This window comes from Buteo buteo, chromosome 3, assembly GCF_964188355.1.
Source record: "Buteo buteo chromosome 3, bButBut1.hap1.1, whole genome shotgun sequence".
Taxonomy (NCBI): Eukaryota; Metazoa; Chordata; class Aves; order Accipitriformes; family Accipitridae; genus Buteo; species Buteo buteo.
Genome location: NC_134173.1, coordinates 61074526 through 61093455, shown reverse-complemented (window position 1 = coordinate 61093455; position 18930 = coordinate 61074526). Strand labels below are relative to the sequence as shown.

Genomic DNA, 18930 nt, shown 5'->3' with positions numbered 1-18930 from the left:
GTACTATTGAAATGTAAAATCAGTTATAGTGAAAATGAGATATTGAATCAATTTTTCTTAACAGAATTTGTAACATTTGCTTTATGTTTTCTTCTGTTTCATGTCCTTTTAACATTTATAAGAGTTCTGCTTACTTCTTTAAGGTTTCACTGTGGTGTTCTCTATGGTGTCAAGCCTAAATCTAGTAATGAGAAAAAACAAAACCAGAAAATTATTGAAGAGTCTAAGGCAGTCTTCTTGGGTAAAAATTAGGCCCATGTATAAATGGGTATTCTCAGGTCATCCCATTTTGCAGAACTAGAACTAAATGTAGGTCAGTTAAAATAGGATTACAGTAAAAATTAAAGATGCAGTTGATTAGCATGGGATAATCCTTATATTTAGTTTGTATTTGGAAAAAAATTTTGAACAATTCATCAAACACTGCCAAGACTTCAGGTTTAATATTTCTGTGCCATGTAATTATACTAATCAGAATAAATTCTGGTCCTTTAAAAAATTTACAGAGTTCCTTGGGCATGTGGTAGTCCGATTATGATATCTCTCAATTAACAGTCACTTAAAGTATGCACTGATAGTACCAAATGGTACAATTTTAATTTTTATAAAAAAGTAACAATGCAATATTAACTTTCACTAGTTGTATAATGAAACCTGCTCACTCTGAAAAGAAGTACTTTAAAGAAGTGTTTTCCATATTTAAGCAGTTTAACATGTTTATATTTTTATTTCTTTTTATGTGTGTGTTTAGCCTAGAATGGAGGGGTGTGTGTGTTTGTTAAAGTCTAGTTAAAATCTACTTACAAAAGCAAAAATAATGCCAGGAAATGTGTCTAACCTTTATTCCGTAAAGACAGTTGCAATCTGATAAATTACAGAAGTAATTTTTCCATAATAAATAGTTTAAGGCCAAGAGAGAGGATAAAAAAGGGATTAATATAATTTTCACTCTGTCTTGGCATTCATAAACCCAAAGTTAATTAAAAATATCCATTTTCTGCTAACACTCCTGCTTATATATTTCAAAGCTATCAGGCTCTTTTTGCCCCTTTCAAGAGTAGAAACAGTATATCACAGAAAAGGTACAACATGATCAATCTTTTCTACAAGGAATGTAGGCTACTAATGTAAAGAACTTCATTAATGTTTTTTACTTATAAGATGGAGAAGAATAAAACCGAGTTACTAGTACATAATCTGATTTTTAATTAGTATTTCCTAGAAACTATTTTTATCTCATCTTTATTATGGCAACATACGTGGTCTCAGATAATTATTCTCATTCCAGTAAAACTAAACATAAATTCAACTTACGTTGGAAGTAAACAAAAGTTAGATTTCAAATGTCTTGTCTTTTTGAGTTACTTCAGTAAGTCTGATGTAGATTTCTAATGGGTTAAATTTTAGGACAAGCCCACAGAAATGTGTGACTTGAAAACGGATGATGCAGAGAATGTGCCAGTAACCAAAAGAATAGGAACTCAAAAGGCTGTGATTTTAAGCTTGGTCAGATCCATGTATTGGTTTACTTATATCTGGCTATGGCAGGTACACCCTGCCCCAACAGGAAACGAAACTTCTCCAGGCAGGGAGGAGAGGAAAAAAAACCCAAACCTTAGAGGCTGCAAGTTGAAAATTGAACTGACCAATCGAGATGCGCCAGATACACAGAAGTGTTGACCTTCTTGGCCAATAGGGATTAAAATGACCACAGATCAGATTCGACAAGGGTATAAACAGGGTCCTGCCAGAGGACATTTTGAATCAGTCCTCCTCGGAGCAGGGGGTCTGCAGTTGGGGACTCTTCCTTGGGTCGGGGCACCGCCCAAGGGAACTCCTTGAGGTTGAGAGCCCTCATCTTTTAGGTGAGTGATATGTGCATTTTGAGCCATCATTTTAAATCTTAAGAGTTCTTAAGTCAGCTGTGTAGTACTAATTCCGCTTACTTCATTGAGCCTGTGGTTTACAAATGTTACTGGAGTTCTAACTAACTTTTTACTGAAGAATAAATCTGAGTTTAGCACCTGTTGGATTTGATTGTGTGAGCTTCCGTAACACTGGCTATGCACTACTGTTGATGCAAAAGGGGGAATGAGGCAGGAGAGTGCTTTACTGGGTACAGCAGAATGCAGGAACACAGCAACCTGAAATTAGATTGGTTTAAGTTGCTATAGAACAGCATACTTACACCTGGCTCCTTGCTTCCAGTTTATATCCCAAACACAGGAGCCCTTAATGACATTTCTGGTCTTTGTGAAGGTGTTTATAAAAGCAGTCATCCCTTAATCTTCCCTCTAATAAGCTGTATACATTGAACTCCTCAGTCTGAGCCTCTTACCTTATTTGTGACTCCTTTATGAATGCTTCCCGCTTTATCTACATCTTTGTTCAATTATGGAGATCAGAACTAGACACAGTATCTGAATATGATCACATAAATTACAAGCAATGAAGTCTCTCTGCTTCAGTCTGGATTTCCTAGTTTAGGTCAGGACAGACAAAATGCACACATGAATTATATGCAACAACTGGACATACGTGAAGGAGAAAGGATATTTATTGCCTGTGACAAAGTTGTTAATGCAAAGACGACTACAAAGTTGGGAGTGATTATATCTATCTCCCCTTTCCTCATTGGTAGAAGCAGGGGTTGTCAGTGGTTGGGAGGAAGTGTGTCAGCTCCAGCCGTGAGAGTTTGGTCCCAGGTGTCCCTGGAGGTCCTCCACGGGCAGGCATTCCAGAAGCCACAGTCATGCCAACCTCCCTTTGGGCTGAGGTGGATGATTTTTTTGATGTGGAGAGCATCTTTCAGATTGTTTGATTTTTGCTAGTTGGTGGACTGCTTTGAGCTGTTGCTCACTGATCAGGGTGTAGGCAAATATTTTTGTATAAGTTTAGATTTGCTGTTTCTACCACTTATGCAGATTTTTTTTTTGCTGTTTTCATTACAACTGTATAGCTGTGCTTTATCTAGCAAAAGTTACAACCCTATGAACTACATAGCAACATGCCAAAGGTCAAACTGTGGGCCCTGCCATCAGCCTAATTACTCAAGTGATTTCAGCTCAGTAGGCCAAGACATTGACAATACCAGATGCTGCTTTTATGTCCAAAGACTGATTTAGTCTGTTTTATTGCTGTGATAGGGTATGTCCATCATGGCACATTTTTGCTGACACTTCCTTCTGCTAGATTTTTTCAGTCAGTACTTCCCAAGATGGAATTCTTTAAGCTCTTATGTACTACACAGAAGTATGAGTTTACGTGTGATGATACTGAATAACCTACTAGTTGTTTGCATAACTTTTAACAACCTTTCAAAACTGTTTTTCTTATGAAGAATCTCTTTATTATTTGATATTCTCTTAACTTCTGTTTCTTCTTTGGTATTTTCCTCTGAAAGGGTTACATTTACTCCAAAGCCATTGCTAGGCTTATCAAGTAAAACTCTTTGTAGGGCAATCTACCAAAACAATTAGTCGCACCAGTGGTCCACTCCTTTCTGGCCCTATTTCTAAGGACCTTTCAGAGCAGACCAGATGAGTTATGGTTAGCTTAATTCTTGCCTTCCTATCTCTTGAGATCTCTACAGTTCCTCCCCTTCATGTTTTTTTGATACAAAATACAGGTTTTAACATCCTTCTGAGTTAATATCAGAACTGAAAGTACTTCACCGTCACCCTGTGCTGTGATTATGCTGCCTGGCTTTTTTCCAGATACTACTTAAAATACCAGTACAGTCATGACAGTTGATGAGTATAAATGTCAGGAAAACTGGATCTCCTCTTTATATGTAATATTGCATGAAGAACTTTTCCACGGTTTCTTGATTTATTGATGATGGGTAAAATGTTAAGGATATACCCGTGTTCTTTTTCTTTTTGGTTTAAGGCTTGTATATAATATTACAGCTCCACCATGAAGCTTTTCAGAAGTATTGGCAGACTGAATTTTATGCATCAAGTAATGTAACTGCAGCCAGGCTAGGCTAAGAGAGTGACTGCTGTTGTGGTGAAGGGTTGTCTTTCATTCTCTTGCCTCCCATAGCCTTCCTATACCGTACAATTGCTTCCATAGAAGCAGCAGTAGCAGCCACAGCTCTCAATTCCTGAGCTGAAATACAGAGCAATCAGCCAATTTTGAAGCCTTAATAAACTGGTGTCATACACAAGCAAGCTATACCTGGAGACAATGTTTATCTACACTTAGAGATAACAATACTGAAAATCTATCTCTGTTGTCTGAAACTAGCAAGAAAAACAGGCAATCAATCCCCTCAGTAAAAGTGACGACTGTGCGCAAAATATTGAAAAAGTTTTTGTAGCCCCTATGAAAAGTATGGGATTGCATTATTTTTTAATGCCATCCTCAAATGGTAGACAACTATTCAATGAAAGCACTATTTTCATTCCCAATATATGTAGCATTTCCTAATTTAAAATGTCAATAAATGAATGCTTTCTCTTGTCTGTTATTATGATTCTTAATATTTTCATAATGCAACATCTGAGAAATCATTCTGCTAAGTTAATGAAATACTACTTTTTTTTTTAAATTTCATGGGGGAACTTGGATATTTTTTGTCTAGCAGACACATTAGTAAACCTGCAGAAAAAAATTGTGCTTATTATCTTTTTAGGACGCAGTCCTTTCTGATGTCTCCATATGTAGGCATATATATGAAGTTATAATTTGCAGTGATCACATATGAGGAAGGTGGATATTGTGCTTGTGATATTTGTTCTCACTGAAAAATCGACATTTTTTAAAAGTTAAGATTTATGTGCAGTATTTTTAATAAATAAAATATCAAATTATAATAACTAATTAATGCATGGATTTTAATGCTATTGCTATAAATATGACTTTGCTCACTTTTGGTAGGAAGATGAGCTTGTTTGCTCTCCCAGTGTAAGGTGTATTCTGTAGTAGAAGCCATGGATGATCTTTGTTATAGTGTTTAGATATATGCAGGGAAAACAAAATTTTTTAATTTGCCCATAGATTAAGTTGAAATTTTGGAAGGATTTGTACATGCTAAGAATTTCTTTGACCTTAAATATAATGATGTGGTTAAAGTTTCAGTGTTTCTTTCTTTCACTGACATCATCCCTTTTGTTCACTGGCTCTCAGTACAGGAAACAAAATAGACTATGGCAATATCAGGCACACTGAGGTCAGTATGGCTCAAATGGTTGTGATGGTGAATTGAAAACACAAAAAATGACTGAAATTGTTACATAGTAGATGCTTGCCTTTCTGATGGATGCTTCTGGCCCATTGTAACATTGGATAGGATGGGCTATTGGAAAAGGGAACTTAGCCATCACTGAAATCAGCCAGCGCCTAGCTGTTCAAACTAAGATTCTTGCTGATATAACTTTATCATATTGTAAGCAATTTTTTGTACTAGTATACATTTTCTGCTGTTGGTGAAGCATTTGTTTCTTACTGTTTCCTAATATAAATAGTTTGTTCTTACTAGCAGAATAAAATCCTAAAAATGTCATCTTACTTGCAAGATTTATCACACTATTTCCCCTCCCCATCTTTTTTTTTCTTTTGAAAAGCATTTGGACATAATGAGTGCCCTGATCCTGGAGTGCCAATCAATGCTCGGCGTTTTGGTGACAACTTTCAGCTGGGGAGCTCAATTTCTGTTATATGTGAGGAAGGATTTATTAAAACACAAGGAACTGAAACAATTACTTGCATGCTAATGGATGGAAAAGTAATGTGGAGTGGACCTATTCCTAAGTGTGGAGGTATGTATAATATTTCTTTCTGATTCAGGAGAACTTGCTGTGATTTCTTTTAAGTTGTCACAAAATGAAGTTCAGATTTTTGCAAACGCATAGCACAAAGCTCCTGTAAAACCTAGTCCTTAATAAAGGAGTCCAGTGAGGCATGAGCTTTTATTATAAGCCTGTCTGCGGGAATGAATTTTTCTTATAACTGTTATAAGGACAGAAGAAAAACACAGAAAAAAATGGTATAAACATCAGTGATGCAAGCACTGCTATATAACTTCTGTAACAATGAAGACTCATTTAAGGAACTTATTAGGATTGGAATGGGAATAGTTTACACTGTTCATACTTTCAGATAGCTCTCATTTGGCACTGGTGGAACTGCAGTATCCCAAAGATATTTTATGCTTGAAAAGATCACTCCTGCCCTTTTATTTGTTCTTTTTAAAGCATGTATCTGTCCAATTTGAGAAACTGTTTAAAGCAGTGAGCTTCAGTGCTAGCAATACACCAACAAAATTCATCTCTACATTTTTGAATTCCAGTCCAATTGGTATCACGATTGGCCTCAGTAATACCTAGGAGAAAGAAGTAGGAGGGAAGAAGAAAATAAGAAAATCTTTCTGTTTCACTGAACCTTATTTTATTATATTACAGGTTTCTGTTCTTCAATATTTAAATCTCTTGTTCAACTTGTCACTCAAGGTTCTTAAGCAGTCAAGAAGTCTGGGGGTTTGGGATTTTTTTTTTTAATTATTTTCATCTGGTTTCATATAGAAGGTTTTCTTCAAAATATAGCTATTGACTCCCTACTTCAGACAGATGAACTACATAAAATAATTTTAGCGCTCAGTGACGTTTGCTGATACAATATTAGGTTAGAATGAAGTTGTTGATCTCTTTTCAGATCTTCAGCTATGGTATTTAAAACCATTTGAGAAGTTTTACCTCTCTGTTGCAGTGCTTATGTTTCTTCTATCCACAGTGACACCTAGGCTGGGGAAGATTCTCTAAGCAATTGATCTTCCTATTTATAGAAATTAAATACTTGCATACATCACAACCTCTAAAACACAGTGCTATGCATATTTTGTTGGACTTGCTTATACTAATAGATACAGAAATATAATCTTTGCTTCATTCATTGTCTATATTTTAAGATCTCTTCACTTAAAGTGAAAAAAAAATTCAGTTGCTTGTAACAATTTTTTAAAAAATATATGATTTAATCAGTAATGATATAATCTCTGATATATAGTTTGTTAGGTTTTTTTTTTTAAACAAAAGCTTAGCTCTTATTTTCACTGTGTAACTGCCTTCCTAACAAAATTTGCTTAATTTTAATACATGAATGTGTCTGCTTATAATATCCATTGCATTCAGTTTACTTTCTGTGATAAATTATTATTGTTTAATAGATATAAGGTGGGTCAGTTTCCCTCGATAAAATTAGTATATGCTATAATGCCCTTGCTTTATTATAAGGTTCATGGAGCTATATAACACTGCTAATAAAATATAAAGTTGCATTTTCAATGTTACATTAAAAACTTAAATTAATGGGGGTATTTTTAAATGTCCGTACATGCGCAAGATAATCTGATCCATAGGTGGTCTGAGTCTCTAAATGGAACATATATTGGAATCCTAGAGGTTGGGACACTGGTATATTTCAATTAGATATATTTATCAACTGTAGAATTAGATATTTTTTTAAAATTTAAGATAAAATTTGAAGGCAAATGAAAATATTTTTAAGCTAATAATGTAATTTGGTCTGATGGAGTGTTCAGCATTTTTATTGGCTGTGTACACATTTACCTGTAACACGTAGTGATTTAATATAAGGTGAAGTTTGCTTGCCTTACACACACCTCATAATTTCATTGTCACACATGAAGTCAAAGGCATGAACTCTACATACTGACTAGGAGACACTGAATGTAACTGCTTGTGCAGTTCTCCTTCCATTGCAGAAATGTCAGCTATTACAATATATAGGAGAAAACCATTGTATAATATATGTGGTGCAGATGCCTAGGGTCAGCATACTCATTTTTCAGGGCAATCCTGACCAGCTTCCTTCCAGCCCTGCCCGTGGCCCAGCATCCCATTTCAGCTCACCCTGGGGCTGTCGGTCCCTGCCCCAGCAATGCCACAAGAGAGCTGGTCTCCAGCTCTGTTCTCTGCTGATCTCAACAAGCTCATGGGACTTCCTGGTTTGACCTCAGACCTAACCCTTCAGTTGCATTATTCTGATGGTCACTTGGCTGTCACCAGACCCTTTTCCTGTCACCAATCCAGTCCTGTTCACCTTGCTCAGATGGAATTGGATGATGCTCTGTCTGTGAAGGCACTAACTCTGCCTGTGTGTGTCTGTGTGCTCCTTGGTGCGTGACTCCTGGCTTTTCTTCTCTAGTGGAGCAGCTTTTGCTGTTCCCTGATGCTTTTGAATTTGGGATTCCTGTCCTTGTGCCTTTCATCCTTCCTGTGTGAGGGTTATCTGGAGGATTTTCCCATAATCTGTTGTAATATTATGCTGTTGTACCTGTGCTGCAGCTCTAACCTTGGTCTTCCTGCATAACTCCTGTAATGCTTAATATCCTGCTGTTCTGTAGCATGGGTGATAAGCTCTTGAAAAAAAGGTCTAAAACTATGAATCTACAAGATGTTCAGTGATTAGCCTGCCATCCTCAAAACTTTCTTCATACTCACATATGGAAATTTCCTGCCTCAACCCTTGCACCTTACTATACAAAGAAATAAATAGAAACATCTTTGTGAGAATTCTTAGATCAAGCTAAGATTGGCTTTCGGTATTTGGCATAGACCCATGTTTGACAAAGAGATTCTGGTTGATGACAACCTCTAGTTATGTTATATTTCTAGTGTTTTGTTTTTAACATACTGACAGTGGGTATGAATCTGCCAGGCAACCATCAAATAGAACTGGAAGAAAGAACAGAGTCTGAAAATCAGTGTAAAAAAGGTCAGGGAAACAATCTTTTGGCAAGATGACTGGAGAGTTTTATTTTCTAAAAAACAAGGCTCTTTAAGATAAGCCCAGTCACTCAGCTGTTCTGAAGGGAATGACTTCTGGGTGTAGGACATCAGCATGTGATGATGAAAGTCAAATAAAAAATTCTATTGAATCTTGCACTGCAGACATCAGGAAGAACCATAATCAGGGGAAGGATAAGAAAGACTTCCTTTTAAAAAACAAAACCAAAAACAAAACAGCAAAATACTATTATTCTCAGATCCCAAATACAAAGAGAAATTACTCCAAATTTAGGCAATCTTACAATGGGCATTATTTTTAATGGAATATTCATAGGTGTGTTTTTGTAAGAGAGTTACTTTTTTTGTATTCCAAAGACAATCTTTAACAGTTTCATGGAAATTTTGTGAGAAAATGGAGCTTTGTACTAGTTTAGCAATACTGTATTCCAACTATGGTAGTATACTGGCTCAGAGTAAGGCCATCTGGTATTCCTATTCTTCTTGATATATTTTGTAGTTTACAGGCTCCATATGTATTATGAATATGTATAAATGGTTATATACAATAAAATGTAGGGTTGATGAATGTTGGAGGGTTAACCTTCTGGTTGCTGAGGTGAATATCAGTTTAAATACATTATTGTTTGGTACTGTTTGCTGAAGGTAGCATGAAAAAGGAACTTTAAGGTAAAAGGGGATAAACAGTAATTTAAAACCATCAGTGAGGAAAAAAAAGTCTAAATCTGCATATTTAGAAATGTTTGCAACATATTGAATTCTGAACTTTATATAGCTTTTAGAAACCCTTTTTTTCCCTACACAGTAAGAGAAAGATGTGCTGATACGTCCTTAAAAATACAAAATACCTCTTTACAACAGTTCATCATTTCAACATAGGAGCTTGGTTATCTCCTGAGAAAAATGAAGATCAGACAAACGTATGATAATTCATGATCTTGAATTTGAATGTGTGTCAAAGAGAGCAAAATTAATCTATTTTTGTAATTGAGAGGTCCAGGTTAATATAGACAATGGTATGTACTGTGCTGCTTTGTGAAAATGAGCAACCAAAATGCTTTGCAGACTGTGTTAGGTGAAAAAAATACAGAAATTCAAGAAATAGCCATGTCTTTGAGGGAAAATTCTGTATATTTCAGACTATTTTTAGTAGAGACGTATGCCTGTCAGCAGTACATTAAGACCTTTCCAACACAATGTTGCTCATTTATTTTCCTTGTGTAGCCTTGTATGCATAATGTCCACTGGAAAGTGGCGTTAAGAAAATTTATGGTGCAGCTTTCTCTTGCTGCTAAGATGCTTCTGCTCTCTGTCTAAATGGATACTTACATGATACTAGTAATCAAAAAATTTGAGTGCTTTCTGATAATTAAATACATAAATAGTTATATTGGTGATGGGGCAGAGTGTAGCCTCGGCAAGTTTGCCACACCAGCAAACCTGGAGGAGTGGCCGATACGCCAGAGGGTTGTGCTGCCATTCCGAGGGACCTCAACAGGTTGGAGAAAGGGGCTAATAGGAACCTTATGAAGTTTAACAAGGGGAAGTGCAAAGTCCTGCACCTGGGGAGGAACAAGGCCATGTACTGATACATGCCGGGGGCCACGCAGATAAAAAGCAGCTTTGCAGAAAAGGCCCTGGGGGTGCTGGTGGACACCAAGTTGAACGTGCCCTTGCAGCAAAGAAGGCTAATGGTGTCCTGGGATGCATAAGACAAAGTATTGCCAGAAGGTTGAGGGAGGCGATCTTTCCTCTTTACTGTGAGTACTGCTGAGGCCACACCTGGAGTTTATGTGCAGTCCTAAGCTCCTCAGTACAAGAAAGGAACATACAGGAGAGAGTCCAATGAAGGGCCACAAAAATTATTAAGGCATTGGAGCATCTCTTCTATGAGGAAAGGCTGAGAGAGCTGGGACTGTTTAGCTTGAGGAAAAGAAAGCTCGAGGTGGGGGGGGGATCTTCTCAATGTATATTAATACCTGAAGGGAGGGTGCAAAGAAGATGAAGCCAGAGCCAGACTCTTTTCAGTGGTGTCCAGTGACAGGACCAGAGGCAATGGGAACAAATAGAAACACAGGAAGTTCCATCTGAACATCATGAAATGCTTTTTCACTGTGAGGGTGACCAAGCACTGGCATAAGTTGCCCAGAGAGGTTGTGGAGTCTCCTTCCTTGGAGATGTTCAAAAGCTGTGTGGTCATAGTCCAGATCATGTGCTTGTTTAGGTAAATGCATAAATAAATTACTACTGAAGCAGAATTAACTTCCTATCTCTTCTCCCCCCCCCCCCCCCCCCCGTAAAAGTCCCTGACCAATTCATTATGAAATCAAGTTTAAGGCTACCCCTTGCCTTCGCTGGAAGCTGGATCAAGTCTGTATTAAATGTACATGCAGTAGTAATTTACATGACTCCATCTTTGCAGCAGTAATATTATGTCCTCATAGAATTATAGAATGGTTTGGGTTGGAAGGGACCTTTAAAGATCATCTAGTCCCCGTCCCCCCCCCCGCCATGGGCAGGGACATCTTCAACTAAATTATGTTCCTCAAAGCCCTGTGCAACCTGACATTGAACACTTCCAATGATAGGGCATCCACAACTTCTATAGGCCAGCTGTTCCAGTGTCACACCACTTGCATCATAAAAGATGTCTTCCTTATACCCAATGTAAATTTATGTTCTTTCAGTTTAAAATTGTTATCCCTTGTCCTGTCACTACAGGCCTTGATGAAAAGTCTCTTTCTTTCTTGTAAGCCCCCATTAAATACTGAAAGGCTGTAATAAGGTCTCCCTGGAGCTTGCTTTTCTCCAGGCTGAACAACCCCAACTCTCAGCCTGTCTTCATAGGAGAGGTGTTCTATCCCTCTGATCATTTTTGTGGCCCTTCTAACCTGCTCTAACAGGCCATGTCCTTGTACTGGGGACTTGTGGTTTAAGCCCAGGCAGCAACAAAGCACCATGAAGCCGATGGGGAGGAGAAAACATAAAGAAAAGCACATGGGTTGAGACAAGGACAGGGAGGGATCACTCACCACTTATGGTCATGGGCAAAACCACAGACTCAACTGGGGAGAAAAACCAAAATCAATTTAATTTACTACCAATTAAATCAAAACCAGATAATGGGAAGTAAACCCAAATCTTAAAACATCTTCCTCCACCCCTCCCTCCTTCCCAGGCTTAACTTTAATCCCCATTTTCTCTACTTCCTCCCCCCAGTGGTGCAGGGGGATGGGGAATGGGGCTTGGGGTCAGTTCTCCACATCTTGTCTCTGCTGCTCCTTCCTCCTCAGGGGGAGGACTCCTCACTCTTCCCCTGCTCCAGTGTGGGGTCTCTCCCATGGGCTGCAGTCCTTCATGAACTGCTCAGGCATGGGTCCTTCCCACGGGCCACAGTCCTTCAGTCACAGACTGCTCCAGCGCGGGCTCTCCCATGGAGTCACGGCCATCTTGGGGGGCACCCACCAGCTCCGGCGTGGGCTCCTCTCTCCCCGGGCTGCAGGCGGGCATCTGCTCCCCCGCTCCCCTCCCTGGGCTGGGGGGGGACAGCCTGCCGTCTCACCACGGGCTGCGGGGGCATCCCCTCCTCCCCCGCTCCTCCTCCTCCTCTCCTTCCTCACTGACCTCGGTGTCTGCAGAGGGGTTCCTCTCACATTCCAATCCCCCACTCACTGCAGGTTCCCCTTCTAAAATCTGTTCTCCCAGAGGCGCTGCCACAATCACTGATGGGCTCGGCCTGGACCAGAGGTGGGTCTGACTTGGAGCTGGGGAAGCTTCTAGCGGGTTCTCCCAGGAGCCACTCCTGTGGCCCCCTCCCCCGCTACCAAAATCCCACCACACAAACCTAATAAAGGACCTCAGAACTGGATGCAGTACTCCAGGTGGGCTCTCACATGAGCAGAGGGGAAAATTCACCTCCCTCGAAATGCTGGCCATGCTTCTTTTTGCACAGGCCAGGATATGGTTGGCTTTCTGGGCTGCAAGCACAAGTTGCCGGCTCATGTCCAAGTTTTTCATCCACCAGTCCCTCAAGTCCTTCCCTGCAGGACAGCTTTCAAAACATTCATTTCTCATCATCTTCAGAAGGTCTGACAGATCTCATTTGCTTTGGAAATGAATATCGAAGTGTTCTGGTAACAGGCCAAAAGTTTTTTCTTGTGTTTAGAAATAAGTGATAAGTAATTGTTGCATTCAGATAGTTACAAAATCCATACATATAGTGTATAACTCACTTTCAGTGCTTTATTAATGTTGTGGTCTAACCCCAGCCAGCAACTAAGCACCATGCAGCTGCTTACTCACCTCTCTCACAGTGGGATGGGGGAGAGAATTGGAAGGGTAATAGTGAGAAAACTCGTGGGCTGAGATAAAGACAGTTTAATAGGTAAAGCAAAAGCCGTGTGTGCAAACAAAGCAAAAGCAGGAATTCATTCCCCACCTCCCATCAGCAGGCCGGTGTTCAGCCATCTCCAGGAAAGCAGGGCTCCATTATGTGTAATAGTTACTTGGGAAGACAAATGTCCCTCCCTTCCTTCTTCTTCCCCCAGCTTTATATGCTGAGCATGACGTCCTATGGTCTGGAATATCCCTTTGGTCAGTTGGGGTCAGCTGTCCTGGCTGTGTCCTCTCCCAGCTTCTTATGCCCCTCCAGCCTTCTTGCTGGCTGGGCATGAGAAGCTGAAAAATCATTGACTTAGTCTAAACACTACTTGGCAACAACTGAAAACATCAGTGTGTTATCAACATTCTTCTCTTACTGAATCCAAAACATAACACTATACCAGCTACTAGAAAGAAAATTAAGTCTATCCCAGCTGAAACCAGGACAACTAACTAAGATGCTTTATTCCACAATAAAAGAAAACTAAAAATCTTTGTCTCCATATAGATGCCTATGATGTAAATAAATATGTGTGTGTGTCTAATGAGCCTGGCAAAGAAACAAAGAAAGCTCATCGTTCACTTTATAAAATGAAATTCAGGGGAAAATTTCCAGCTTAATTACGTCAGCTATGTATGAACTTTGAGGCTTGGTGAATTCCCAGGTCATTTGGTGATTTTTTTTAGAAGTGTCACAAAACTAAAACCAAACAAATATGGTCAAAAAACAAAAAAGAAAAAACAACCCTATAAGATTTTTCCTTAGAAAATGTGTTTAGTCCCTGAGGGTTTAGATCCTGAGAAACTCACCAAATCTAATTTGAGTTGGATCAAATCCTTAATTAGCAATTAAGCAAAGAAGCTCATGATAACAATAACTCTGTCATGCATTTATAGTTCTATAGGCTAATGTATTTACACCAATACTCATCAGAACCAACAAAGTATTTCAGCATACTTCTAACTGGAGAAATTGTATTTTCATAGTGTCTATAAGATACCATATGGCATACTTTATTATTACGTATAATAAAGTTTACACACACACACACACACACTGAAGTTCATGTTCTTCTCTAATTATTTGTACAGATGAACAAATCCCACTCTTGGCACGTATCCATGTTATGTGCAAGAGAGAAGATTAAGGTGACAAAGATCCTTAGTTTAATCCTGGTATCTCTTCATTCAACCTCAAGGCACCCAATCCTAACAATTTCTGCTGCAGTTTGCAGCTTAGAATCTGCTTATTGATAACTTTTACACCTCAGTAGTGTTAAAAAGTTCTGCTCTCCAGAACACTGTGCCCTCATTCCAGGAGTGGAACTGGTATGGCCAGAACATTTTCTGGAAATACAGCTATAAAAGAGCAAATAATTGTTTTGAGTCCCCTGAAAACCATTTCCTCCTCAGTGAGGAGATATAATGAGATACAAGGCTATTGCTTGATAACCTTATTAAGCTGAACCTGGAGAAACCACTTATCCAGTTAGTTTAATTCTTATTTATATAGCACAGGAAAAGTAGGTAGTTTCATTAGGACTTTGTCTAGAATAAGGGATATCCAGTGTTTGATACTGTGTTCTTGAGAAATCTTTGACAAATCTTTGTTCTCATCCAGGTTGCATCAGTGCACATCTGTACCGCACAACAGATAGTAATGGAAAAGAGCATGATGTAAATGGTTCAAGTTTACTGTCTGCTTTGTATGATTTAGCACTGTCCACAAAAGGTGCTACTTACTTCTTCATGGCTGGCATTTTGGGGAAGCAATGAATTTTGCTTCTGCCTGCTTCTGTAAGGCACGGAAATGTATGTTGCTTGTTTTCTTCTTTGCCTCACATAGAGAACATATATCTAGGTCTGATCAAAAAGATTTTGTGAAAGAAAAATGAGTTTTAAAGTAAAGTGTCAATTGAATATCTAATACATTCTGCAGATTTCATTTTCCATAAAACAGTCAGCAATTCCTGAAAATAAAGAAATTGTAGACTGCTTATCATTTGAGGCAGTGGTCACCAGTTTAAGAGCATGGTCTGTGTAATGCTTTCCTCTTTTAAATGCTGCTTTGTTGACCATCTTGGAAAACATAATTTGCTGCAGATAATAACACCTTATCAGGTCCTTATCACCTTGTATTTTCGTCAAAGAAAGCTTGCACAAGTAATACTCACACAAGTCAGAACAATTGTGAAAAAGCTTTTTTTACAGAATTACTCCTAACTGCCTATACTTAAGACTCTAAGTAATCCATTTTTTTATTATTATTATTATTATTTTAAAATACATCTTACTAAATGTCCCTACTTGCAACATTTTTTACTGAAGTAGCTGGATTCACTAAAGGACAGCAATATGCCACCACTTTAGTGAGTGAAAAAGCTTAGTTTAGAGACATGTATTTTACAATTTATTTTTTCCCAGTAGTTACTTAATAAGTAATTGAAATTAGTTATTTGATATGTAACATTGTAGCTCAAGGAAAATATATCTTATTCTTCTAGAGGAAAACATATTCAGAGATAGTTGCTTTTCTCTCTTGTCCCCTGTGGATCAAGGAGACTTTTGTTTTGTATTTTTGTCTATATAGGTATGTTCAGTATATTCACATATATGCATAATACACATATAGAAAGATACATAGATGTGGTCTTTTGAGGATGTTTACACTTGTGCTGAACAATATATGTTCAATTTACCACACTGAATATGCATTAAATTCATAAGATGTCCCAGATATTTTAAAATGCTAGGAAAACATTATGATTTGTTACCTGTTTTAAAAACATTAATACTTCTAGTGATGGAATTACTGCATTTCTTAGATGTCTAGAATTCAAGATAATTCTGTGCATTAGTTGCTCTATTTGGGGAGTATCAATCTCCTACTGAAAAGAAATAAACTAAAACATGCCAAGCACTCCCATGGTCTTTCCCTCACCCATCCATACCACTGAGATGATCTCACAAAAGTCTGATGACACATGCACTTGACTTTACATAGACATGTAGATCCATCAGATGTAATGGGTTTGCATTCATGCATGAAATTAAAAACCTGCACAGAGCTTTGCAAGACTTAAACTTAAAAGATCTGTCCTTTAGCAATGTTGGTCATATGATTCTTACTCTTTTCACCTGTGAGATTATACCATCTTTGTGTTAGACTAGCGCTCTCCATAGCCAAAATCAGCATCAGTCAAACATGATTATTAGTTCTGAGAATCTCTTTTCTGCCCTATGACTAACTGTCTTCACACTGATCAGCTCATGGAAACTTCCCTCACTCTGTACCAGATTCTCTTCAACTATTTATGAGGAATTGTTACCAAAGAAATGCTCTTCATCTTTGTAATACCTACAGCTGTGGAGATTATTCCTGTAATTAATGTGTCATTAAGCCATTGAAAAACTTTAAATATGATTACCAACAATTGTTTTCAATTATGTTTTAATACAGTTTTCCTAGCTTTTATTTACTCACTGTCTCTGAGAGAAAAACTACATGTTATTTCTAGTAATTCTTTTTGCAGATATACTTGTTACAGTATTTAATATATATTTGCCAAATGCTTTTAAAATATCAACTAATTCTGTAAGAATGGTAAGTTTGTATTTTTCATGAATGAGGAATTTGAACTGCCAACACAACAAGCAAAATGTATGAGGTATGACAGTGGATTCATGTCAAAGTTAAAATAACAACTCACTAGTTTCTAGCTTGATACTCAACTGAAGCTTTTGCAAGTTTTTCAAATCTCTCTGCTCACAATTAAAAGCAGAAGTAATGATACTTTTTAAACACTATGTTTTGTTGTGTGTCCTTTATTACAGGAAAATCGATGGTACCTGTAAGAATACATTATAAAAAGCTTTGTTAGAATTTATTGAACAGTTTATTTTATCTTTTTAAGGTTTTAATTCAGTTGTCTCCATCTAATTCTGAACACCACAGTCTGTCAGCTTTGAAGCCTTGTTGCATCTTCCTGCAATTGGATTTTTTTTAATTTGTTCCTTATAGATGTTCTATATTGAAAGTGATGATTGTGAATTACATATAAGAAGTCTGTGTTATTATACCTTTCTCTTTGTTTCATTTTTAGCTCCATGTGGTGGGCATTTTTCATCTCCCAGTGGAGTAATCCTCTCTCCAGGCTGGCCAGGGTATTATAAAGATTCCTTGAATTGTGAGTGGGTGATAGAAGCTGAACCAGGACACTCTATCAAAATTACATTTGAAAGGTCTTGGCTAATGTTTTTCTTATTTAATATTTTCCAGTTTTACCCAGAAGCAGGAGTTTATTAGCTCTGTCATAACATTAATTTGCACTGTGTCTAAAATCAAGCAATTGTTTTATCAGGTAGGATTTTCTAAAACACCTTAGTGCCTTCAGAACATAAATTTTATCTTCAGTGTAATTTCTACTTTGATGTGCTGAAAAGCTTTTGAAATTCCTACCCTCTTGCATATATCTAAGCCTGTCTGGCCCAGGTAAAAATTCTGTCTGTTTTTAAAGATTAGCATGTTTCATTTGCTCATAATCGTGATGAATTATACTTATGAAGTATTTTTTTTCTCTCAAACCTGTGAAATCTTCAACTCTCAAAATCTGAATCAACTGTGAAAACTGAATTACATGCACTCATATTTTTATCCAACATGAATCTTTAATTATCAAATCAGCTGATCTGTTTTTGTGAAAGGACTGTGCTCTCAGGATGGAATTCCAGTTTCCCCAAATTACTGCAGAATTCCACTTTTCCTACATTACTGCCCGTTACTTAGGTCCCTTCTGATTCCAAGGATTGAAATGTGCTGAGGACCTTAAATTTCTCATGGTAGCAAGACACGGGCATTTCATATAAGCTCTTTATGAGAAAGCAAAACAGAAAATATATTTTTAAAAAATGCTACGTTCTACATATTTTCAAGGATGTTTTAGATTCTTTTTAATTGTAAATATTATAAAGATAGACGATGATCCAAGAAAAAAGGGCCTTTGATGATCAAAGTTATAGCGCACAAATATCATGCAAGTACTTTTCAGTTGCTATTTATGCAGCATATTTTGACTACTCCTGGTCACCCTCAACTTAGAAGGTATTGCTTCATTTTAGTACAATTCAAAAGTTGTTTTTAGCAGAATATGAAAATTACCATCTTTTCTTGGCAAAATTTCTCATTGTGATAAGATTGTTTAAAACTTTTTTCTAGTACTACAGCTTACACTATAATAAAGTGTTCACATGCCATTATATACAATCAGAGGACAGGTAATATGGACACTTCAAAGTTATTTCCTATCCTTAACATCAAATGAAAGCTAGTCTTCCAAAATCACTAGTGCTGTACATAGCTTAAAATGAAGCTGTACCAAATTTTTGCTATTTAAAATGCAAAAGAGAAGTGAATAACTCCCTCTTGCAGAAATTAATCAAACTCATATTAGTTCAAAATTAAAAGAAAATTATTAGTGTTCTTTATTGTCTTGTAAAGCAAAATGAAAAAGAACAATTTTGGAACTTTCACTAACTCACATTTTTGAAAAGAAAAATATAATTTCAAATAATTTATTTTTAATTCAGCATTTCATTTTCAACTACACATTTCATGTGAACAGTCATTTCAAAGTGAAAAACATTTGCCTTTTTATTTGCAGAGTTCTATGCCAGCTGGATTTTCTTCCTTTGCACCCAAGTTTCATTAAATCTGACAATCTCTTGTGTACAGTTTTTGTTTGTAATGCATTAATGCCTTGTCATAAAATTGCACAACCCC

The 18930-nt window shown here is 37.4% G+C and overlaps 1 protein-coding gene across 3 annotated transcripts in view; it reads left to right on the top strand.

The window, feature by feature from the left end:
• Positions 1 to 18930, top strand: part of CSMD3 (CUB and Sushi multiple domains 3) — a 749348-nt gene that overhangs the window by 430209 nt on the left and 300209 nt on the right. For all 3 annotated transcript variants that reach the window (XM_075024389.1, XM_075024388.1, XM_075024387.1), the window contains 2 exons: positions 5571 to 5765; positions 17255 to 17393. In XM_075024389.1, the coding sequence (XP_074880490.1) occupies positions 5571 to 5765; positions 17255 to 17393 (334 nt within the window). The remainder of the gene's footprint in view (positions 1 to 5570; positions 5766 to 17254; positions 17394 to 18930) is intronic.